Below are 26167 nucleotides of genomic sequence, written 5' to 3'. Positions count from 1 at the left end.
CAAACTTTAGAAAGTCACATGTTGGCAAAAAGTCATTAATACAATTACTTCGGGAACTCTTTAAAATTTTATTTTAATTTGAAAGAACCTTTAGTTCTTTTTGAAGGAAAAAGAAGCATTAAATCCAGTTGTCATGCCAGCCTAAGGAAAATTCCTGCTTTCTGATTCCGTTAGCTTACTATTCTAAATGCTTTACATTTATCTCGTGTAATCCTCACACAACTTTGAGGTAATACTATTATTTTTATTCCTTTTTTCCTTTTTCTTTCTTCTTCTTTTTTTTTTTTTTTTAGCAGAGGAAACAAAAGCTTCAAGAAACTGCCTCCATCAAGGTCACCACTGGCAAACTGTCTAGCAAGGACTGAAACTCAAAGAATGCTGATTGAAAGGAGGTGGCTAAGATGGAATTAGTAGTCACACAAATTGTGTGGTTTTCTTTTCTAGCATCTTCTAAGGGCAACAATTATTATTATTATTATTATTTTTGTCATTTCAACTTTGTGGTTTGATAAGGAAAGAAGAAATCCACTCAAAAATTTTTACATGAGAGTAATAAAAAACGTTGGTCTTTGACATTTCCTTGTCAAATTTGAATAGCTGTTCTGGCCTGCAGAAACTTAAGAGAGCACAAGTCGCAAGCAGTAGGGCATCCCATTGGCACACTGAGGGAAAAATAAATCAACTCTAGAATGGCCCCTAAACCATCGCCACCTCCTGAGGGGGTAACTATAAATTACTCCTTTTCACTGACCAGTTGCAGCCCAGTGCTGCTATTTCGCGCGTGGCCTCGCTACACCCTTCTATTATATAAAAAACAAAAACCGCAACTGTGGCACTTTTGCTTCTTTGAAAATAAATTCTTGTAGGGGAAGTTCAGGCAGACGCCAGAACCTGTGTTGCTTCATCAAATCGCCGGGCTGCCTCTCCAGCAAGCCGGCACTCCAGACTCCTCGGGAAAATGAGGAAAATTTCCTCAGGAAAATGGAGCTCGGGTTCTCTTCCTCTCGCTAAAAAACCTCGGGACGAAGGGCAGTTTTTAGATTCAAGGATCTGAAATAAGTGAACCGCTTCCAGGGAGTGAATACTCCACCCCCCGCCTTTTTTTACCCTAGTCTACACCTCAGAAAATCCCTTCACGCACGCTTCCTTACCGATTTCTGCACTGAGAGAACAAAAAGAGCCCTCCTCATTGGCCAGATTCCCTATCTGTCTCTCCTCTACGCCTCAAAGTGGTGCTTTAGAAAACCCTCTAGTCCCGCCTTCCTTGCCTAATTGGTTAATTCGAACAGCCCTCGGCCAACTCAGCCCTTCATTGGCGGCTATAAAAGGCCAGCTACGATTGGTTCTTCAGGACGGAACCAATGAAAGCGAGTCAGGGATTAGTTTATCTGGTTTGGGCGGAAAAATTCAAATCCAACCGGAGTTAGGCTCCCAACCGTCTAGCGTCTGTGGAGAAGCCGCTTGCTCCGCGATTGTCTCGTGGGCCCCGCCAGTTTAGTCGCTTGCAGGGTTCTCGAGGCCTTTCACGACCGTCACCATGGAGGTGTCACCTTTGCAGGTACAGCTCGCAGAAGAGGCGGGTTGTGGAGCCTGAACACGGCCGGGTATCTCCCTGGCTGCCCCTGAGCGGGGAGGCTTCTGGGCTGTGGTTTCGCCGCGGCGGGTTGGGAGCCTGTAGTCCCTGTGAACCCCGGTCTCCTGGGCTCGGCGTGATCGCGGAGAAGACGAAACCCTTTATGGTGCTAATATGGAAGTTTTATCGGCTAAACTGACTTCTAGGGTATTGTGTTTTGTTTTACAGTTCTAGGGACCGGACGCAATGGGTCCTATAGTACATCTGCATTATAATGGTCTGCTTATGACTTTAAACAGCATTACTGCTGCTTTCCTCCCCTACCTCCGGTTGAAAATGGGATTGAATATCCCTGACCTGGAAAGGTACAGAATAAGGCCGAGGATTCCCACTGAGGAGCCGGCAGGCCCGAGTTGCTCAAAATATGTCCTTCTTGTGTTCACAACGTTAGCGGTGACCAATCCATAGCCTCCCAAACTGCTGCTGCTGAATTAGCATCTATTATGTGCCTGGGATATAGTAGACAGTCAATATTTGTGAAGTAGATTAAACAAGTGGGTGTATTTTATTGATGACATCTAAAACATGGAAAATATTTCCATGTTAGATACACTTAGTGAGGTAAGATATCTATTAAAACTAATACCCAGGAACCTGACTGCAGTTAACTTAAAAAGGCGAAAGACTTACTCGCTCTGAAGAGAGAAACCGGAGTATTGGCTGCAGTTAACTTAAATTGCAATGTTTGTATAAAAAGATGTAAACACCAGTACCTACTGAAAGACTGTGATTTGTTTTAGTGTGTTTAGGCATATCATTCTGGGAGATGTTTTGTTTATAGTTTCTGATAAACCTATGATTAAACTTCCCGTTGTTTCAAATTTTTTAAAAACTCTAGCCTATAAATGAAAATGCGCAAATCAACAAAACAAAGAAAAATGAAGATGCTAAGAAAAGATTGTCTATTGAGAGAATCTATCAAAAGAAAACGCAACTGGAACATATTTTGCTCCGGCCAGACACCTACATTGGCTCTGTGGAATTAGTGACCCAGGTAAAACCAAACAAAATGCAGTTACTAAGTAGTTAAAATGTATATACTTTACCTGGTTAATTTTATATATTTTGTGTACTTTGAGTCACTGAAACTAGCCTAAACTATTATATATATATATATTTTATATATATTAAATATATATATATTTAATCCAGAAGACTTTACAGTAATCATGATGATAAAACAGAATAAATATAGGATAAAAATAACTATATCGTTTTTGCCTTATTTCTAGCAAATGTGGGTTTACGATGAAGATATTGGCATTAACTACAGGGAAGTAACTTTTGTTCCTGGTTTGTACAAAATCTTTGATGAGATTCTAGGTGAGTAAATTCTTTTATATAAAGTAAAGACCTGTTCAAATCGTTCATAAGAAGTATCATTTCTAACAAACCCTCTATAACCAGAACTGTCGTTTCAATTGTTGGCAAAGTTGAGGCAATGAAGTTGAATTCTTTCCTAGACACAGTACTATGAATAAAAAATGCTGAATTAACACCTTGTTGATGCTACTCCTTTGCTTGAGACTTTTTCTATGTCTTATAGTTAAAGAATTTTTTTAATACTTTAATTTTTTACAAATGTGTGTTTTTTTCAGTCAATGCTGCGGACAACAAACAAAGGGACCCCAAAATGTCTTGTATTAGAGTCACAATTGACCCGTAAGTCTCTTGCTCAGTCTTTTGTTTGTTATAATTTCTTGTTACTTTTAGTTGCATTTTCTTGGGTTTATAATGAAGTTGGATTTTTTTAATGAAAGTTTGCAAAAACACAGAAAGGCAGAATGCTAAAATGAACGATCTATGATACCTATTATCTAGATCCAACAGTTATCAACACTTTGCCATGTTTGCTCCAACTATATTTTTTCTAAAGCATATTACAATAAATTACAGACATTATGACACTTCTGTCCCTAAATACTTCAGTAAGCATCTTCAATAATTGAAACATTCTGGAGTCTAGAACCTCTGAGGTATTTTTCCCCCCACCTAATGCTATGCAAATAGTAAACCAGCAGGTGGTGATAGAGATCTAACATTTCTGGTTATAAATGCTTGGTGTCCCTTTGTGGGTGGTCAGGATGCTTGTTTTCACCTTATTTCGAAATCCAAATAAATTCTTAGCATTTTATTGGCAAGCAGGAAAATTGACAATTGATAATGTTTTTCTTTTTCATACTTGTTTTGCAATGAGTTTTTGTTGGGTGGCAAAGCTAAGAGAGCTAGGACAGTACAGATGATCCTTTTAAAAGCAGTATAATAGTATTATTCCCAAAGTTTGTTCTTATCTTTCCATTGAGTATACAGTAAATCAGTTCCCTCTGTTTACCCTAACATTTTAAAATTTTATGTTTTTCAACATCATCTGTGTCTTCCCACGTGTTGGAACAGGTTTACATTTTTTTTCTCCTTGGCTCCTATTTCAGGAGTATCAGGAACTGAGCATGGTGTGAAAGTAGTTCATGTTGAATTTCAGAAGAAATATATGAAAAAAAGCCATTAAGAAATTAAGACTATGAGTTTACATATTTTAGAAATAATGATATTTAAACATAAAACATTTAAGCACTAGTTTAACAATGAAATTCCAATCTTTTCTTAGGGAAAACAATTTAATTAGTATATGGAATAATGGAAAAGGTATTCCTGTTGTTGAACACAAAGTCGAGAAGATGTATGTCCCAGCTCTCATCTTCGGACAGCTCCTAACTTCTAGTAACTATGATGATGATGAAAAGAAAGTAACAGGTAGAGTACTGAAGAAAATAAAGAACATAATGTTAATTTTTTTAAAAATACACATTTTCAATGACTGTGGCATAAAGTTTTAAAATTTTTATAATTGCATCTCTTTGCCAATGATTAAGAAATAAAGCTATTCATGAGATAACAACTAAGTATTTTAAATTTATTTGCCCAGGTGGTCGAAATGGCTATGGAGCCAAATTGTGTAACATATTCAGTACCAAATTTACAGTGGAAACAGCCAGCAGAGAATACAAGAAAATGTTCAAACAGGCAAGTAAATAGGTATCTTGTGCCTTGATTATAAATTGAATGATCTTATGCCTTGATTACAAATTGTATGATACCAATTGATAATGGCACAAATGGTTGCCTTGATTTAACATAATTTATAATTATTAAAATGTGGAAAATTATTCATGAACATATATTCAGTTAATTTTTAGGACATAAATTTGTGTTATTTAGTTCTTATTTGTAAGGTGACTTGAATTTTTCATCTTTCCTATTCTTTACTTCCATAGACATGGATGGATAACATGGGGAAAGCTGGTGAGATGGAGCTCAAGCCCTTCAATGGAGAAGATTATACGTGTATTACCTTCCACCCTGATTTGTCTAAGTTTAAAATGCAAAGCCTAGACAAAGATATTGTTGCACTAATGGTTAGGAGAGCATATGATATTGCTGGGTCCACAAAAGATGTCAAAGTCTTTCTCAATGGAAATAAGCTGCCAGTAAGTGTTTACTGGTAATGAGGGAATTTGTGAAAGGCAAAATTGATTTTCTTCTCATATGTTTTTCTTAACATTTCTCATATATGTTCCTGAAAAGAAAACTATACCACACTTTTTAATCAGCTCATTTTAAACTTACAACTGGAAATTTCTTTCTCTAAGAAACACATAAGTAAATCCTTTTCTGCCTTTTAATGACTATTCTTTTATGCCCATCATTGAACAATCATTTCATTAGTTTTGAAAAATATTAGTCTATTATTGAATCTACTTTTTATAACTTTTTTTTATACCATTTTAATTCTTGTACAGGTGAAAGGATTCCGTAGCTATGTGGATATGTATTTGAAGGATAAGCTGGATGAAACTGGCAATCCTCTGAAAGTAATCCATGAACAAGTAAACCACAGGTGGGAAGTGTGTTTAACAATGAGTGAAAAAGGCTTTCAGCAAATTAGCTTTGTCAACAGCATTGCTACTTCCAAGGTAATTTTATTCTTGAATTATTAATCATGATTTATATTTTCATATGCGTTCTTACTGTTATTAATATATAAAATAAACTTGGATATTTGGCTACTTTGGTGTAAAGTAAGCTAAATTAGACTTTATGTTTGATGATTATAATTTTGAGGATACTGAGCTTTACAGTCGGGTACTTTTCCTCATTAGGGTGGCAGACATGTTGATTATGTAGCTGATCAGATTGTGGCTAAACTTGTGGATGTTGTGAAGAAGAAGAACAAGGGTGGTGTTGCAGTAAAAGCACATCAGGTATTGTATTTTAGCACAGTTTTCTTTTTCCAAAGTCAAGGAAGAAGAGAAAGGCTATTAAAGCATGAGTAAGTTTTTAGTGACTTAATATCAACTTTTACTGCAGGTGAAAAATCACATGTGGATTTTTGTGAATGCCTTAATTGAAAACCCAACCTTTGACTCTCAGACAAAAGAAAACATGACTTTACAAGTCAAGAGCTTTGGATCAACATGCCAATTAAGTGAAAAATTCATCAAAGCCGTGAGTACTCAGGGAAATAAAAAATAAAAGCACCATTATTTTTCATTGCTCTTCTGAGCTCTGCAGAACAAAGACTCCTCCCACATATTTGTTTCACTCTAAAAGGGAAACTTAAGCCCTGGCTGGTGCGACTCAGTTGGGTGTTGCTCTGCAAAGCGAAAGGCTGTCGGTTTGATTCCCGGTCAGGGCACACGCCTGGGTTATGGTTTGGTCTCTGGATGGTGCACATGTGAGAAGCAATCGGTTGATGTTACTTTCTCCCTCCCTTCCCATCTCTCTTAAAAAATAAATAAATAAAAAAAATTTTTTTTTTCCTTAAATTTAATTTACAACTTTTACCTCACTCTTCTTGCCAGGGCCTTTGATTACCACTTATATTCCTTTATTTCCCCATTTTCTTTTTAATATATTGATTTGAGAGAGATAGACATCAACTTGCTGTTCCACTTATTTATGCATTTATTGGTGACCTCTTATATATGCCCTAACCGAGACCTAACCCACAACCTTGGCGGATCAGGACAACACTCTGACCAACTGAGCTACCTGGCCAGGGCGCCTAAATTCCATTTTATATCACCATTCAGTTTAGATCACTTCTGAATCTGGCCCATCTAACTATTTACCAAACATTGAATGCCTAAATTTGCTCTTAATCTCACATCCAAAACTCAGTTAGTTCTTTCCATACTCATTGACTTCCATACAAAGAACTCTCTCTCCCACCCCCCAGAACAAAACTATTTCCTATCTTAGTAAAAGGTCCCAACCAACCGCTGGGTTGCATAAACAAGAAAGCTGGAAGCCTTCTCTTTGGCCCTCCTCCTCTAATCCAGTAAGAATCATCTCTTGGGTAAATCAGTGGCCTCCCACTAGGTCCTTAACGTTCATATAATTTCAATGCTTTCTTTGTAATGCCCGTGAGTAATCTTTTTGTGTTAAAGCACGTGTTTTGTCAGTGATAACCTGAAACAGGAAGATGTGCCACCCTCTATCCAGAAATCCTATTTCTATCTCAATCTTTGAATTATTTTTATGGGAACTCATTTGTAGTCCAGATTTCTGACAGAGCTCTTCTTCCCTAACGTGAATCTTCTCATTTTCAGGCAATTGGCTGTGGTATTGTAGAAAGCATACTAAACTGGGTAAAGTTTAAGGCTCAAGTCCAGTTAAACAAGAAGTGTTCAGCTGTAAAACATAACAGAATCAAGGGAATTCCCAAACTTGATGATGCCAATGATGCAGGTACACACTTAATGTTTCTAAACTTTAAATCTTATAGTTATTTGTCTTATTCATTAACAGCATACCATGAGTATTTTTTCCTTGGAAGTTACTATCAAGAGAATACTTCTACTCTGCTAAAAATAAGTGGATTCCCTGTTATTAAACATTTAGGTCATTTCCAGTTTGGAGCTGTTATAAATAAAGTTGAGATGATTGTTTGGGGGTATAGAACAAAAATGTTTACATATCGATCTATGTAGGGGAGGAAAAAGTTTACTTTGACCCTCTTAGGTCCCTGCTGGGTGTGAAAATCAAACAGATGAAGCCAGATTGACAGGAGAAAAGCATACAGATTTAGTTAATGTAAATTTTATGTGACATGGGAGGAAATGAAACCCCAAACAAATAGTTAAGCCTCAGTGTTTTTATGCTAGGTTTGATGAAGAGTGGAAAGTCACAGGAAGATAAGATAAGCAAAGAGTATGAGCTTAGTGTAGTAAACTGGGAGAAGCCCAACAAGGCCTGTTCATTCAGATTCTTCTCAGTGTCCCTCACTCTTGAAGATACAAATGTTCCTTTCTTCTGGGCATAGGGAAGGCACTTCTCACAATGAGTCTTAGGACCCACTTCAGGGGAGAGCTGAGGGGTGAGGTCAGAGATCTTCCTACTTCAACCATTTTCTCAAATTCCTTTAGCTTAAAATACTCAGTATGCCAAGGTGCCATATTTTGGAGTAATGCGTGATAAACCCCATTATATTTTTCATATAATATGATCAAGTGAATGTTCAGCAGTAGTGTAAATATGAGAAATTAGCCTAAGAAACTAAGACTTATTTACTATGAACTTTTGCTAAAATATGTATCTAATTATTAGCTCTTTTTTACTCCTAGGCCAACTTACTATGAATTATAAATTATTTAGGTTTTATCACAAAGCTATTAACAGCATGTCTGAGTTAATATTTGAGGTTGAATTAAATGCACCAGTATTGATTTGTGTATTTTTATTTTAGGGGGCCGAAACTCTACTGACTGTACACTTATTCTGACTGAGGGAGACTCAGCTAAAACTCTGGCTGTTTCAGGCCTTGGTGTGGTTGGGAGAGACAAGTATGGGGTTTTCCCTCTTCGAGGAAAAATACTCAATGTTCGAGAAGCTTCTCATAAACAGGTAGAATATAAAACTATCCTTAGAATCTCTATCTAGTTTTATAATGCAGGACTTTATGCTGGTGTTTCATTCCCTCGTTGTGCATTTTATAATATACTTTCGATAGTTTGTTTTTAAGAAATTGGGTACATTATAGCATGTCTTAACAGATATTTCTGACTTAACTAAAGTATAGGCTAATAATAACTCAAAATACTGGAGCTCAAGAAAATCCAAGTAACGTACCATTGTATTTCTTTGTTCTTTTCAAATTTATAAGCAATATATGTCCATTTCAGATAATGGAGAATGCTGAAATTAACAATATCATAAAGATTGTGGGTCTTCAGTACAAGAAAAACTATGAAGATGAAGATTCATTGAAGACTCTTCGTTATGGGAAGTTAATGATTATGACAGATCAGGTCAGATTTGCTTTTCAGATACTTTAGATTATTACAATAAATTAAACATGTCTTATTATTGCATTGCTTTTCTGCCCTGAAAGGAAATTACTTAACTTGTAGCTTTAGTCATTATCTTTAATCAATATCTAATCAGATATTACGTTTATATCATATGTACTACATATACAGGTTAAGAGCCTGGATTTGAATAGTCTTTGAGTATTTGAGTAGCTTTTTTTTTTTTTTTTAAATTAATCCCCGTAGAAAATATTTGAGAAATTACCAGTATGTCAATCATAATTTTTTAAATTTCTGAACAATTTTGTGTTTGGTCGTCCAAATATTTCTAGGACCAAGATGGTTCCCACATCAAAGGCTTGCTGATTAATTTTATCCATCACAATTGGCCCTCTCTTCTGCGACATCGTTTTCTGGAGGAATTTATCACTCCCATTGTAAAGGTATATTAACTTCTAAGATACCACAATAGATATTTGAAGGCCCTACTTCTCAAACCTTGATACACATTTAACTTCAGTAAAGTATGGGGGTATGTAGGAGACCCAGCACTGTGCAGTCACAGGAGTGTGTTCTTTACCACAGGTGTCTAAAAACAAGCAAGAAATGGCATTCTATAGTCTTCCTGAATTTGAAGAATGGAAGAGTGCTACACCAAATCATAAAAAATGGAAAGTCAAGTATTACAAAGGTTTGTAATGAAACTCATATAGAACTTATTTTATAATATCACATTATTACAAGATTATATGGAATAACTTGGTATTCTTGGTTGTGTAGGTTTGGGCACCAGCACATCAAAAGAAGCTAAAGAATACTTTGCAGATATGAGAAGACATCGTATCCAATTCAAGTATTCTGGGCCTGAAGACGATGCTGCAATCAGCCTGGTGAGTTTGAATTATATTTCATACATACATTCTAGTTTTATAAATCACCGCTTTAGCTAGTCAATTGAAACATTTAAATATTTATATAATAGAATGTTTTATAAATTAGAATTTTTTCAGTAAGAATATCCCAGAGAAAGGGACCAGATATTTTAGAAAACTGAATTTTTGTTATTTTAGTTTTTATATAAGAGGTATTTTGGAAACTATTAGTACAGTAATATCTTTTTTATCTTCTAATTTGTAGGCCTTTAGCAAAAAACAGATAGATGATCGAAAGGAATGGTTAACTCATTTTATGGAGGATAGAAGACAACGGAAGTTACTTGGCCTTCCTGAGGTAAAAATTTTAAGTATATCCCACAAAATGGACTATTTTCTGACCTTTTAGGATTGATATAAGAACTTTAAGTTACGGAGTAGTTATTTCAGTAAAAAGTATAGTAATTGATAGCTATATACATATTCCTATTATTTAGACTGTTGCTAAAATGTATTGGGCATGAAAGAAATTACAAAGAGAGTGCACCTTATTAAATTATGCAACAATTAAATTTGCTTTATCTTTAAAACAAAATACTTCTGAATTTTTGAGGGACTTGATAACTACCCTAAAAATACTGAGAGATTTCTTTGTTTCATTATTTAAACTAGATCATGTAATACTCTCTTCGGTCCCCTAGGATTACTTGTATGGGCAAACTACCACATATCTGACATACAATGACTTCATAAACAAGGAACTTATTCTGTTCTCAAATTCTGATAACGAAAGATCTATCCCATCTATGGTGGATGGTGAGTTCCAATTCTTTAGTCTGTTTTTACCATAACTAGAAATCGATGCCTAGAAATAGTTAAATCGAGGATACTTACTTTTGCACTTCTTTCATTTTGAAGGTTTGAAACCAGGTCAGAGAAAGGTTTTGTTTACATGTTTCAAACGGAATGATAAGCGAGAGGTGAAGGTTGCCCAGTTAGCTGGGTCAGTGGCTGAGATGTCCTCTTATCATCATGGCGAGGTAAACATATACTTCATAATGTTTCCAGAAAGCATTATATCAAAAATACCTGTAAAATCATTCTCTGAACACTTAGTGAGAATATAAGCAGATACATCCGTAGAAGAGAACAATTTGGTGAAATCCATCAGACTAGATATGTGCTTACACTTTGACCTAATAAATCTATTTCTAAAAATAATATTTATATAAGGATATTCATAAGTCCTTAAGGATCTATGTTCAAAGATGTTTATTATAACTTTGATGCTAAAATTTAGACATTAAAAATGTCCACTGATTGAAAAATTGTTATAAATTGTGACACATCTGTGCTTAGAGTCAGTGATATAAGCAAAGTAAATCTGTGTGTACTAACATTGAAGATGCTTGTGTACTGCTGTCCGGTGAGGAGAAGAGACAAAACAGTATGTAAAGCAAAATGTCTGGAAGAATGTGTTCCAGGTTATTAACTTTTGTTATTGGAAATTGGAATGGGCAACTTTCCGTTTTTTTATGTTACAATTATTTGACTTTACACAAACATACATTCTTTTTTTTATTTTGTGATTGAATTGCTTTTTTGCATTTATTATCTTTTAAACAACTAGTGTGCCTATAAGTTTCTAGAACTTTAAATGTAATGATTGTCTTGCTGGTTGCTTTGAATCAAAATATAGTGGGTACTCAGTAAATGTTCATACAACAAAGATTTGTTGAATGTACCAGGTACCAGGTATACAAATATAAATATGTTTCTTACAGTTTAACAAGGCCAACGCATGCATACACAGACACACACACACACACACACACACACACACACAACTACAGAATAAAGTTATACATGCTAGAGTAGAAATGAGTGAAATGTTGTGACTTAAAGCAGGGAATTTTTCATTCTGCTTTGGGTGAAGAAAGGAGCTATGCCTTCAAGGACTTAATTGAAATTACTAGAAGGTAAGAGCCCTGAACTTGGAGTCCTAAGTCTTCGGTTTAAAGCACTACATTTGCCATGTACTTATCTGGGAAAACTCAATAAACATCTATACCTCATAACATCTTACAGAATTATAGTAAGGCTTAGTCATAATAATGGGTATGTATTATTAAAAGCCTACAGATCAGATTAACAAATCTTTTCCTTTCCCAGATGTCACTAATGATGACCATTATCAATTTGGCTCAGAATTTTGTGGGTAGCAATAATCTGAACCTCTTGCAGCCCATTGGTCAGTTTGGTACCAGGCTGCATGGTGGCAAGGATTCTGCTAGTCCTAGATACATCTTCACAATGCTCAGGTGGGTAATGCTTTCAATTTCTAGTGAATTGCCATTTCCAGTTTTGAAATAATGTGAGATTTAGTTGACAAAATATATTTAAAATTTCAATTAATCAGAAAATGTACCTTTAAAAAATTGTTTTTGTTTACTGATTTTTTAGAGGGGGTTAAGGGAGAGAGAGAACATTGATTTGTTGTTCCACTTATTTATGTACTCATTGGTTGATTCTTATATGTGCCCTGACCAGGGATGAAACCCACAATCTTGCTGTATTGGGACAATGCTTTAACCAACTGAGCTACCTTGGCCAGGGCATAAAATGTACTTTTGATGCAGATTCTTAGAGTATTAATTAAAACAAAACAAACAAAAAAAAATAGCTCATTAAAGCTTATTTATGCTACTCTTTGCCATGAGCAAGAAGACAAAATTCTGTTTCAGTTATATAGCCATAGCCTTTGTATCCCTTAGAAGTATCATTTCCTTGCCAAACTGAAAATGTTTTTACTTCCATTTCTTATATTTTCTTCCTTTGTTTTCAAGCAGGATAGATTCCCCCCCCTTCCCCCATGATATGTATTGTAGCAATGTATGGAGACATTTTTATTTTTGATTTTTAGATTTTATTTCTTTTCTTTTTTTCTTTTCTTTCTTTTTTTTTTTTTTTTAGAGAGGGGAAGGGAGAGAAACATCAATGTGTGGTTGCCTCTCGTGTTCCCCCAACTGGGGACCCAGCCTGCAACCCAGGCATGTGCCCTGACTGGGAATCAAACCGGCGACACTGCTGCACAGGCTGGTGCTCAATCCACTGAGCCACACCAGCCAGGGCTATTGGAGACATTTTTGATGGTCTTAACTAGGGGAGCCATGCTACTGGTACCTAGTGGGCAGTGGCCAGGGATACTGCCAAATACCCTGCAGTGTACAGGACAGCTGCCCACAACAAAGAATTATCTGACCCAAAATGTCAATAAGTGCTGCTTTTGAGAAACCCTGCTGCAGAATTTGGGCCAGAGTAAAGAAGGGCTTGATTCTTCCTAAATACCACAGTTGAAATTGTCCTTTACCCAAGTCTGTGGAAAGTACATTATAAATGGTCAGTTTTCAGCTTTCATCTTATTCAACCTTTCAGCAGCGCTGGATACTGTTAATCACTTCCTTCTTCTTGAAACTCTTTATTTGGCCTCCAAGACACCTGGCTGTTCGTTTTCCTCGTCAGCCTTTTTTACTGGGTTCTTCTCATCTTCCCAACCTCTAAATACTGGCCTTCCTCAGAGCTCCTTCATCAGACTCCTTTACACTAGCTCCTCTCACTTCCCACCCATGGGTGATACCTTATCCTATTCAATTTCATAACTCCAGCCCTGAATCTCTAATTTCTTATATGTCTGACTGTCCTCTTAACACTTACCACTTGGATAGCTAGTAAGTATCTCAAACATAAGTCCAAAACAAAATGCCATCCTTCTAATTCTCAGGCTACAAACCTCGAAGTCACCCTTGACTTCTCTTTGGCACACTTATGCCCAATCCATCATCAGATCCTCTGGGCTCTGCATTGGAAAAAGACTAAGCTACACCATTCATCTAAACAATTAGAATAATTTAGTCTACCATCCTTCTTTCTTATGGCAGCCAATTAATTTTTTTTAAATAGGTCACTGGTTCAGAGCCTTCCAACTGCTTAATTTAGAGCAAAATGTAAAGCCCTAGTTTACCTAACCAAATCTTACATGATCTATGTACCCACTCCCCATATCTTTTGAATCCATCTCATATTATCTCTGCTCCAAACACCCCAGGCCTCTTTGTCTTTACATGCCAAGCACACTTCCTGGTCAGGGCCTTTTACTTACCCGTCCCTCATGCTTGCAATACTCTGCAGATAACCTCAGGGTTCATTCTCTCCATTTCTTTTCTGCTCGGATGTTTTCCTATCATAAAGTAACCACTATTCCTTCAATCACTCTTCCCTACTTTATTTTTCTTCTTAGCATTGATTGCACCACCTGACAAAATGTATGTTTGTTGTCTAGCTCCCTGTGAGCTCCTTGAAAGCTGAGGCTTTATGTCAGCAGTGCCCAGCACATAGAAAGTGCTTAATAAATATTGTTAAGTGAACATTGGTCAGCAAGTAAAACCAAGGTAATTGTCATGTATAGATATGAAGTTAACACATGTCCTTTTCACGAACGTTATCGATGCCAGTATTTTTGTAAAATAACATTCTTTGTTTTCTTTAGTCCTTTGGCTCGGTTGTTATTTCCACCAAAAGATGATCACACATTAAAGTTCTTATATGACGACAACCAACGTGTGGAGCCTGAATGGTACATTCCTATCATACCCATGGTGCTGATAAATGGCGCTGAAGGAATTGGTACTGGTTGGTCCTGCAAAATACCCAACTACAACATTCGTGAAGTTGTGAATAACATCAGACGATTAATGGATGGAGAAGAACCTTTGCCAATGGTAACTATTTTGTGTGTATGAGAAACCATAGTTTTCCTCTGGTTTTAATTTAGTAGACTATGTGCTTAAAGAGGACAAAAACATACAATTTATTTCACACTTAAATGTTTGATTTATTGTTTAATGCTATTGTGATTTCTGTTCTTAATGTCACATTTAGAAAACATTCTTTTTTTTAAATACCAATTTAGCTTCCAAGTTACAAGAACTTCAAGGGTACTATTGAAGAGCTGGCTTCAAATCAATATGTCATTAGTGGTGAAGTGGCTATTCTTAATTCCACAACCATTGAAATCTCAGAGCTTCCCATCAGAACATGGACCCAGGTAAGTAATTACAGGGTGCGTGCGTGCGTGCGTGTGTGTGTGTGTGTGTGATCAGCAGAAACACTATACTCACGCTTGTTGAATATTCAGGAACCTATGTTTCAGAAACTTACGGAAGGATTATTTATTTCTTTAGACATACAAAGAACAGGTTCTAGAGCCCATGTTGAATGGCACTGAGAAGACACCTCCTCTCATAACAGATTATAGGGAGTACCATACAGACACCACTGTGAAGTTCGTGGTGAAGATGACTGAAGAGAAACTGGCTGAGGCTGAGAGAGCGGGGCTGCACAAAGTCTTCAAACTCCAAACTAGTCTCACATGCAACTCTATGGTATGCCTTGTTTTATGAGGTGCATATGTTTCCATTTATATTAAGAAGATTAATATCAATTTTAAAAGGAAATCGTAGGCTACTTTTATGTTTTGAAAGAATAAAGTCATTCCTCTAAAACCATTAAAATTTAGCCAATTGACCTATTCTTGGCCCTGCTCCTACTCCTGTTTTTTTCTTTTCCAGGTGCTTTTCGACCATGTAGGTTGTTTAAAGAAATACGACACAGTGCTGGATATCCTAAGAGACTTCTTTGAACTCAGACTGAAATATTACGAATTAAGAAAAGAATGGCTTCTGGGAATGCTTGGCGCTGAATCTGCTAAACTGAACAATCAGGCACGCTTTATCTTAGAGAAAATAGATGGCAAAATAATCATTGGTATGTGTTTGGAATAACTATCTGTACTAAACTACACTTGCGCAAACTTCCTTTGAACTTTTTTGTTGAGAGTAATGGTGGGGAGGGAGGGCAAAAGCCATTTAGTTCAGCTGGCTACTTAAATGAGCATTTCTTTGAAATACTTAAATAGGTGTTTTATAGTTTGAAAGATATAGCTTTTTTTTTTTTTAGATTGAGCATCTTGAGAAAGCAAGATTTAGTTGACATTGAGACAGAATAGAGAACTAGAAGGGGTTCCTGTATAAACTTTTATTGATCAAGAGAAAATTCTGATGGAAAAAAGGGCTGGAAGTAAGATTATAAATTCTCCTATTATAAGTAAATTGTGTACTTAAGCCTGAAAGAGTCATGACTTAGGGCATTTTTTAAGATGTTCCGGGAGCAACCAAGTCAGAATTGAAGTGACCAGGAAGAAAATGATTTTTACTAAATCTTGGTAAAAGGAAGGTTAAAAGAGACAGCTCAGTTCTGGCCAGGACGAGCTAGGAAAGCAGGGCAAGTCACTCGTGCTACTAGATTATAATAGCAGTTCCCCAAAACATGGCAACACGAGTTTCTGGTGATCACAGGGGATTTTCTGGTGGTACACAAAAATGGTTAATTGTTATGTGTTCAGTTTCATGAATATTTAAAAAAATAATAACACTAGCATATCAGCCCCTTAATTTTACAGATATTATTGCTTAAGGCAAGACTAAAATGGGTGATATTGGACATGACTCAAAGAAAAACAAAAAGTAAACGCTGCATTGCCTGCTGTCTACCTTGGAAGGGAGGTTCTATAAAACAGGCAAGGAGCGCACCATGGAGAAATCAGTATATGGGCGGAGACACTAGAAACCTGCCCAATCAAATATTTTTAAAAATCAGGGAGTATAATTGAGGTAGAGACCAGAAATAAAGGTTTGGATTGTCTTGCTGAGTGATATATGATTAGATCACAACCTCATATGATTTGACTGCCACCTTGTGGTGATTTACATTTGTCAGTGGTTTAGGGCCACTATTTTCAACCAGTGTGCTGCAAGAACTTTTAAAACATGCGATGCCTGACAATTTAGTCGGGCACTGACCTCTTTTCCCCTAGATTGTCAAATTAAATGACAATGGCCCACACAACAGCAGCTGCCTGGTGTGAATTTTTATTTTGTCAAATCAGCAAAAACTACATTTTTTTGATGTGCCACAGAATTTTAGTAATTAGTTTATGTGTGCCATGAGATTTTTGAAAAAGGTCAAAAATTAATGGGTTAGCGAGAATGCTTAACTATAGGTGACCCTTTAAGAACACAAGATTGAACTGCGCAGGTCCACTTATACATGGCTTTTTTTCCAATAAACATATTGGAAATTTTTTTGAAGGTTTGCAACAATTTGAAAAAACTCGCACCTCACCTAGACTCTCCTGTTGCTTCTTCTATCCCAAGCTCTTCCTTGTTTCCCTGTACCCCAGCGTTAATAAATGTACTCTCAAAGTCAAAAGAAAGAAAAACCTCGCAGATAAAACTTATGATTTCCTTAATATTTTCTTTTCTCTAGCTTTATTGTAAGAGTACAGTATGTAATACATATAACATACAAAATATATGTTAATTGACTATTTATGTTATTGGTAAGGCTTCCAGTCAATGGTAGACTATTAAGTTTTGGGGGAGTCAAATTATATGGAGATTTTCAACTATTCAGTGTGTTGTGCTCAGACCCCCTGCATTTGTTCAAGGGTCAACTGGATGTACCAGGATGTGCAAATTTATGGAAGACAAATACAGTTTACTGATTTCCAGTTTTAATTTTTTGAATTAATATGGTAAAACCTTATCACTTTCCTGAAATATTACTCAAAACCAACCATTACTTCTGTTTACATTTTTTTTAATAGAAAATAAGCCTAAGAAAGAATTAATTAAAGTTTTGATTCAGAGGGGGTATGATTCGGACCCTGTGAAGGCTTGGAAAGAAGCCCAGCAAAAGGTAATTTCTTGTTTAGCATTTTTCTATACTAATAACGACTGTATATAATCTAATGTCTATGTTTCACATTTCCTATTAAAACTACATTTTAATTCCTCCTCTAGGCTCCAGATGAAGAAGAAAATGAAGAGAGTGACAATGAAAAGGAAACTGAAAAGAGCGACTCTGTATCCGGACCAACTTTCAACTACCTTCTTGATATGCCTCTTTGGTATCTAACCAAAGAGAAGAAAGATGAGCTGTGCAAGCTAAGAAATGAAAAAGTGAGTTGTTCATGGTGCATGTTGCAGAGTTATGTTCCAATCGTGAAAGCAAAACCTAACTGTGCTTAATGAAAATGCTGCTTATGCACATAAATTAACTCTTGATTTTCTGACTATCTTATGAAGGAGCAAGAACTAGAAACATTAAAGAGGAAGAGTTCATCAGATTTGTGGAAAGAAGACTTGGCTGCTTTTATTGAAGAGCTGGAGGTATGTCTTTTATAATGCCCATGTTAGCATTTTTATTAATGAAGTAACAGATTCTAGCAATATCCCTCTTTATCAAGAAATTTCACAACTGGCAATAGAAAGAATATGGGAGGCAAAGGAAATACTCTAAGATAACACAAAAGAACCAATTGTTTAAAACTAGTTAGAATAAAGTAAATGATGCCAGGAAACATAATAACCTGGAAGTTTTTGGACAAAGGAAGGAAAGAGCAGGAGTTGATTTTTGACCTATTGGGACTAAGGAGATAAAGAGAATTTAAATGTGAAAGACCAACACAACCCAGTCCCCCCAAGTCACCCTAAAAAGACAAAGACAATCCTCCTACGAAGGCGTGTCTATGGTTCCCTATCTTTGGACACGTAAGAATTGGAGGCAAAGAAATGTGGACTTGGAGAAGTCTGGGGCCAGCTTGCTCCCTGCAGGCTCAAGATCAACCATCCCACATAGAGAAGAAAAAAAAAAAAAGGCGAAGACAGTTTGCCTTTCGGGCCAGCTAATCAGTAGTTTCAGAAGATCCTCTGTTACTTAATTTTACTCATACGGTTTTCCAACATTATTTCAACATAAGAAAAGGCATTTTATAAATTAAGCTAAAAGGATTAACATGCAAATTTATATTATTGCACTATAATCAGTTGATTGGATAAGAGTACCTTACTGGAATTACATCCTTAATTTTTGAGTTTACAAATGTGTATATATGTATTTTATCCCTAACCTCATTTCCCATTATTATCCTCAAAAAGATTCAATGGTAAAATCAAGAGTAGAACCCAGTCTTCTGTCTCCTCACTGTCCAAAGTGGGTCATAAATCATATCTTCACTATTGTGGTGGTTATACTTATAGAACAGGTTATCACAAGGTTATCCTTTTCTTTTTGGCAGTTTTGTTGTTTTATTACAATTGTCCCATCCCCCCCCCCCCATTGCTCTCCACTGCCCCGCCTACCTCCCCTCTCACAAATTTACCTTAAGGTATAACAAATTTAAATCAGTTTAACTGTTGTCTTTTATGCTATCCCTATAAAGTAATAAAGATGTTGTAATGTCTTTGTTAGTTTATAAACTTGCTTTCTTCTATGCCTTTGTAGGCTGTGGAAGCCAAGGAAAAACAAGATGAACAAGTAGGACTCCCTGCAAGAGGAGGGAAAGCAAAGGGGAAGAAAGCGCAAATGGCTGAGGTCTTGCCTTCTCCCAGCGGGAGGAGAGTCATCCCCCTCGTGACCACAGAGATGAAGGCAGAGGCCGAAAAGAAGAACAAAAGGAAAGTCAAGGTAATACTCTTGAAAACATTATATATAAAGTACTTTAAGCTTATTTCTACCTAAAATTAAATAAATTATATTATAAATTTTTATTCCCATTGTTTGAAATTTAGCCTATATCATATTAAAACATTCCTCTCTTATGAGCCTGATTTTTTTTAATGTTTAAATATCTTGAAAAAGTCATACCTTTTTTTAACTTCTTCATTGAGATAGTCACATACCTTTATTCAGAGCTTTTAGCTGGAACCCAAAGAAAATATCATTCTTTGACCAGTTATAGATTTGTATATTTGACCTTATGTTATTCCAAGTAATAAAACTTGGCAGAATTTGACTATTTTCATATTGCCATCTTGTTTTTTTTAATTATATTTTATTGTGCTGTTACAGTTGTCCCAATTTTTTCCCCTTTCCCCCCCTCCACCCAGCACCCCCACTCCCTCAGGCAATCTCACACCACTGTTCATGTCCATGGGTCATGTGTATAAGTTCTTTGGCTACTCCATTTCCTATCCTGTACTTTACATCCCCGTGGCTATTCTGTGACTACCTATTTGTACTTCTTAATCCCCTCATCTCTTTACTCATTCCCACACACTGCCCTCCCATCTGTGAACCATCAGAACGCACGCTCTCTGTATCCATGATTCTGTCTCCGTTCTGATTCTGTCTCTATTCTTCTTATTTGCTTAGTTTGTTTTTAGATTCAGTTGTTGATAGATATGTATTTCTGCCATTTTATTGTTCATAGTTATGATGGTCTTCTTTTTCATAAATAAGTCCCTTTAACATTACATATAATAATGATTTGGTGGTGATGAACTCCTTTAGTTTTTTGTTTTGTTTTGTTTTATTGTCTGGGAAGCTCTTTATCTGCTCTTCCATTTTAAATGATATCTGTACTGGGTAGAGTGATCTTGGTTGTAGGTTCCTGCTTTCTGTGACTTTGAATATCTTGCTGTCTTTTAGAATGAAAATACTGAAGGAAGCCCTCAAGAGGACAGTGTGGAGCCAGAAGGCCTAAAACAAAGATTGGAGAAAAAACAGAAGAGAGAACCAGGTATTAAGACTTTTTTAGGAAAATGGTACTGAGTTGAGATAAATTTATGTTTGTTACCTAGTACATTCCACATAGATATTGAATAAGTTCTTAGTGCGTAACATGAAGGAGAGCTATGTCTGAAGTGTACTTGAACCTCCCTCATATTGTCCTTGGGGTTTGATTTGAGTAAAAATCATTTTGTAATTAAATATTTTGTTAATTTGGCAACTTGAATACCTCAGTTGGGATCCAAAAAAAACAAACTCAGTTTATTAGACTTCACTTTCTAGCCAGTTATGAGGTTCCTAAGACATCAAATATATTAATATATAAAGCTTGAGGACCACATCTTAGTCATGTTTGTATTATCCCTAGAGTTTAACACCATCCCTAGGATATAGTTAATACTCAGTAAACTAAATAGAATTAACAGCTCTATTAACCATTTGATTATGCCTTTACTGAGTATCTACTTTTTTTAACTTCTTCATTGAGATAGTCACATACCAAATTCACCCGTTTAAAGTGGACCAGTCAATGGTTTTAGTATTCTCCAAAGTTTTAGAATAATTTATTTCCCCACAAAGAAACACTATAGCCAATAATGGCCACTCCCCATTTCCTCTCAACTCCTTCTCCCCCTAGGTAACCAACCACTCACTTATCTATTTCTGTCTCTAGATTTGCCTATTCTAGACATTTCATATAATTAGGAATCTTATATGTGTTCTTTTGTGTCTTCACTTAGCAAAATGTTTTCCAGGGTCATCCACGTAGTAACATGTATCAATACTTCATCCTTTTTTTGTTGCCAGATATTTCCTTGCGGAAATATACCAACCACAGTTTGTTATTTGTTCATCAGTTGATACGTATATGGGTTGTTTCAATATTTTGGCTATCACAGTTAGTCATAATTACTCATAAATAATGCTCATTTGTGGATAAATTTTTGTGTGAACTTCTGTTTTAATTATTTCTCTTGGGTAGATTCCTAGGGGTGGAGTTGCTGGGTCATATGATTTTTCTATGATATCCTTTTGAGGATCTGCCACGCTGTTTTCCAAAGCAGCTACACCATTTTACATTCCCACCAGTAATTTGTGAGGGTTCCAATTTCTCTGCATTTTCACCAACACTTGTTGATTGTCTTTCTTTTTCACTCTAAGCCATCCTAGTGGGTATGAAGTGGCATCTCATTGTGGTTTGGGTTTGCACTTTCCTGTTGGCTAACGATGTTGAGCATCTTTTCATGTGCTTATTGGCCATTTGTGTGTCTTTGAAGAAATGTTTATTCAGATCTTGCCCATTTTCTACCATCCTGTGGATTTTTCTCTTCATTTTCTTGATGGTGTATTTTGAAATACAAGCTTTTAATTTTCATGGCCTCGTTTATCTTTTTTTAATTCTTCGGTTGCCCCCTTCCTTGCTTTGACTTCAGCAATAACTTGTTGATCTCCTTGCCATCTATTCTTGCTCCTTTCTGACCTCCACTCTTGAACCTGCAAGAACTTTTTAAAAGGCAAATCTGGTCATATTGGTTCCCTATTTAAAACAGAATCCTTGCCCTCGTTGGGTGACTCAGTTTTTGGAGCATTATCCCACACACGGAACGGCTGTGGGTTTGAGGTTTGATTTCTGGTCAGCGTACACACCTAGGTTGAGGGTTCAGTCCTCAATCAAGGCACATACAGGAGGCAACTGATCTATGTTTCTCTCTCCCGCCCTTTTCCCCCCTCTCTCCCTTCTTCTTTCTCTAAAATCAATAAACATATCCTCAAGTGAGGATAAAAAATTATTAATAATAAAACAAAATCCATCACAACACCATCCTTTCCCCTCCTAACTTCTATTTTCCAGCCATAATGGATTTCCTTCGGTTCCCTAAAGACACTATATTCTCACAGGCTATTTCCTGAGCTGGAAGGTTTCGTCACCCACCTCCCTTCCACTAGTTAACTCTTTCTTATTTAACCTTCAGCTTGCAGGTCAAGCCTCTCTTTCTTGGAGAAGACTCATATTTATACACATAAGCATACATACCACATACCCTACATAAACACATTGCATTTATTTATGGGATTAGTTGACCAATCTATAAACTGCACAAAAAGAGAGACTACATCTGCCTCTGTTTGCAGAAAAGTGATTCTAAGAATATGCGAATGTGGTTAATTCCTATCTCCCTTCTAGGTACCAAAGCAAAAAGACAAAGTACATTGCCATTTAAACCAGTCAGAAAAGGAAAGAAGAGAAACCCCTGGTCTGATTCGGAATCAGATATGAGCAGTAACGAAAGTGATTTTGATGTCCCTCCACGAGAAATAGAGCCACGAAGAGCAGCAAGTAAGAAAAACCGAAAAACATGTACATGTGCTAAAATATTTGAATGGCCAATATATATTTCAGGGCACTTAATCCCAGAAATTGTTATATTTTAGAGCAGTAATTATATCTTTTTAAGAGGGAAACATTAATTTGTTGTTCCATGTACTTATACATTAATTGATTGCTTCTGACATGGGCCCTGACTGGGAATTGAACCCACATCCTTGGTGTATTGGGACAATGCTCTAACCAACTGAGCGGCCCAACCAGGGCTATATTAAATTTTTTGAAAACTAAAGCATCTTTTAGGAAATTCAACTGAAGCTTGAATCTCCGTGATACGTTATATCAATCTGCGGATTAAATATTTTATTAACCCTCTTTAATTCTTTGTATATGTATGTTTTTAATAGCAAAAACCAAATTCACAGTGGATTTGGATTCAGATGAAGATTTCTCAGATTTTGATAAAAAAAGTGAAGATGAAGATTTTGTCCCATCAGATGCTAGTCCAGTTAAGACCAAACCTTCCCCAAAGTAAGCATCTCCCCTAATATGGGTTTTATCATGATGGCTTTTAATAGTTGATATCTTCTTTGTTGTTTGACGCATTTAGAATTGGTTGTCAGGATAAAATTTTTTTTTTATTCTAGACGTACGAACAAAGAACTGAAGCCACAGGAGAGTGCCACATCAAGTATGTATGTCAGAAAAAACAGTGAGATGTCTGTTTTACTGGGGGCTCAGATTCACCTGGGATCTAATCCAGAATACATCAGCCAAGTCCTGCCTTTGAAAATAAATGCGGGTTGTCGTTAGCATTACATTGATGTTGTTCATTAGATTTAGCTTTGCAGATAAAGAGGTTCTACACTTAGTATACTAAAAGTATAATGCACTTGCAAGGTACAGTGCTAGGTGCTAGAGAATCAAAAAATAACTGAATTCATAGGAGGGACCAAGCAGTGCGTGGATTTTCCTGTGTTGCCTACATGTACTATTTTCCTTTACATCTGAAGTCATGGACCTTGATGTTGATGGTGCCGAGGACAATGCACCCCTTCCTTCAAGCTCACCTGTGGTTGACTTCCCAGCCGAAACCAAAACCATAAACCCTGTTTCTAAGAAGAGAGTAACAGTGAAGAAGACAGCAGCAAAAAGTGAGCCTAAGTCTTTGAGATGGGTTAATAATACTGGGATTAACTAACTGGTTGCCACAAGTCATTTTCCATTTTTTATTGGCCAAAATTTGTTATTGATAGTGGAATTAAATCTTCTCTACATGAAAGCAAATCTTTAGATCTTTATAATCATAATTGGTGGTCAAAAGGTTTAAAAGTAGCATGTTTCTCAAAATGCCAGGCATTATCCAGCTCATTTCTATGGTGAGCATAGGATTTACAAATAGTTGTAAATGTTTAAGGTAAGAAATATACTTATTTTTAAAATGGACGCTTAAGAACACTGATTCTCTAACATATTTTCAGCTGTATTAGATTGTCTTTTCCTATGTTATTTATAAGCAGTCAACAGGTTGCTAAAGAAAGTTTGAAATGAGAACGATTCATCTAAGCGTGGCCATGATGAGTCCCTGTGTTGACTTGCAGGTCAGCCTTCCACCTCCACTACAGGTGCCCGAAAAAGGGCTGCACCAAAAGGAGTCAAAAAGGATCCAGGCTTGAATTCTGATGCCCCTGAAAAGCCTGATCCCCCCAAAACCAAGAATCGCCGCAAACGGAAGCCATCTAGTTCCGATGATTCTGACTCTAATTTTGAGAAAATGATTTCTAAAGCAGTCACAAGCAAGGTAAGTGTTTATCCTAGCCAGTCCTTTTGCTGTAGATATTTTAAAACCTAACCAAACTTTGTTCTTAAGATTGTGGCACATTTTCAAGAAACAAATTTAAATCCCATAATTCAGCTTGTACTGTATTTAGTTTAGCTGTAACAAAGTTAGTCCATGAGAGAGTTGCCTTAGATCTATTTCTTGCTACATAGTAGAAGGTGGACAACTTAATTGTAGTCTGTTGATACATTTTTTTACATTGAAATTCTGCTGTCGGGTTGACATGTGCAAATTTTGTGGCTTTTCTCTTTTTAGAAATACAAGGGGGAGAGTGATGACTTCCATGTGGACTTAGACTCCGCTGTGGCTCCACGGGTAAAATCTGGACGGACAAAGAAACCTATAAAGTACCTCGAAGAATCAGATGAGGATGATCTGTTTTAAAATGTGAGGTGACTATTTCAAGTCATGATCTTATTGAATCCAAGACTGGCTTTAAAGTTATCTCATTCCGTTTTCCTCCCCTTTGAATTTAGTTCAGAGAAGAAAGTTTTAATCTAGAACCATCAAAGTGAAGTGTGTGGACCCCAGTGTCCCTTATTTTTGTATAATACCACCTACATGGTGATCCATCACATGGGCTTTGTTTTCGTCTCTGCTTTGTTTATGTTTTCAGTATGTTTTGTCTTTAAAATCTGATTTTAACGTCTTCTGGATTCTAGAGACAGCTGTGCAGTCACTTTGGCATAATGTAGTTAGTTCGTTGACCGTAATACATTAGCTAAAATTGGATCACTTTGATATAAAAGTGTCTACTGTGCCTTCAGTCCTACTTTCATAAATATGAGATAGAGCATGTTTTCTCTTAGTTGTATAGGTAATTTTCCATCAAATAGAACTTTATAGTTCTATTATAAATACACTCCCCACTCAGCCTTTTTTGAACTTTTGTTTAAGCTATGAGAAGTTGCTCATATCCTTTAGAATATCACCAGAGGCTAAAGAAAAACACCCTGGCTGTTTAGCCTCAACACAGTCAAAAGGATGAAGGAAATTATACTGTAGGTAATGTGACTGTCTCAACTTTTCCCCTCTTGCTGCCTCTGAGTCTGAATTTCCCACAGAACACATTTCTCTGTAGCACTGGACAGCAGATGAGTGAGGACAACTTTCACTCAAAGATCTTACATATTTTATTGATGCTATACTCAGCAGTGAGCTGTTATATCCATTTTGGGAAATCGCCTTTTCTGCCTTTTAAATGTGTGTAACTTGAGTGTGTTATCAATGTTTTTGTAAATATTTACTATGTTTTTCTATTTAGTTTAATTCCAACAATTTTGTACTTCAATAAAACATTGTAAACATTGCCACTGATTGATTGCCTTTTTTATCCCAGCACTGTACCTTTTTCTTACTGTAAAATATATCCCTCTTCACTTCCCTTTTTTAAAAAATAAGAGTTTAGACTTTTTTCTCTTCACTTCCTTTTGAAAACTATTGTCATATTCTCTGTACCTGATGGCCCCTGGCCATAGTGATGGATCTAAGAGATAGGCACCATGACCTAATCAAGGCCAGTCCCATTTTTTCCAGGGATTTTATTTTTTCTTTTACTGA

The 26167-nt window shown here is 36.3% G+C and overlaps 1 protein-coding gene and 1 non-coding gene across 2 annotated transcripts; both read left to right on the top strand.

Annotated features, from left to right (window-relative positions):
• The first annotated feature begins 1432 nt into the window (after window positions 1-1432).
• On the top strand, window positions 1433-25924 carry TOP2A (DNA topoisomerase II alpha). Its single transcript, XM_090290631.1, has 35 exons — window positions 1433-1558; window positions 2472-2627; window positions 2866-2956; window positions 3232-3295; window positions 4239-4384; window positions 4557-4654; window positions 4906-5118; window positions 5431-5604; window positions 5791-5892; window positions 5999-6136; window positions 7243-7381; window positions 8379-8536; window positions 8815-8940; window positions 9273-9383; window positions 9526-9631; window positions 9721-9830; window positions 10078-10170; window positions 10514-10628; window positions 10731-10852; window positions 11985-12133; window positions 14359-14590; window positions 14782-14916; window positions 15053-15253; window positions 15440-15635; window positions 17536-17627; window positions 17732-17890; window positions 18017-18100; window positions 19215-19397; window positions 20361-20451; window positions 22627-22779; window positions 23175-23298; window positions 23415-23458; window positions 23781-23921; window positions 24369-24568; window positions 24863-25924. The coding sequence occupies exons 1-35, from the start codon at window positions 1538-1540 to the stop codon at window positions 24989-24991; spliced, it is 4596 nt and encodes a 1531-aa protein (XP_090146757.1). The 5' UTR covers window positions 1433-1537; the 3' UTR covers window positions 24992-25924.
• LOC149998416 (small nucleolar RNA SNORA38) lies at window positions 18439-18569 on the top strand. Its single transcript, XR_016507333.1, has one exon. It is a non-coding gene; the product is annotated as a small nucleolar RNA SNORA38 (small nucleolar RNA).
• Window positions 25925-26167: the final 243 nt, after the last annotated feature.

This window comes from Furipterus horrens, unplaced genomic scaffold (assembly GCF_987537825.1).
Source record: "Furipterus horrens unplaced genomic scaffold, mFurHor1.1.pri manual_scaffold_11, whole genome shotgun sequence".
In the NCBI taxonomy this organism is placed as follows: Eukaryota; Metazoa; Chordata; class Mammalia; order Chiroptera; family Furipteridae; genus Furipterus; species Furipterus horrens.
This window is presented reverse-complemented; position numbering and strand designations above follow the sequence as displayed.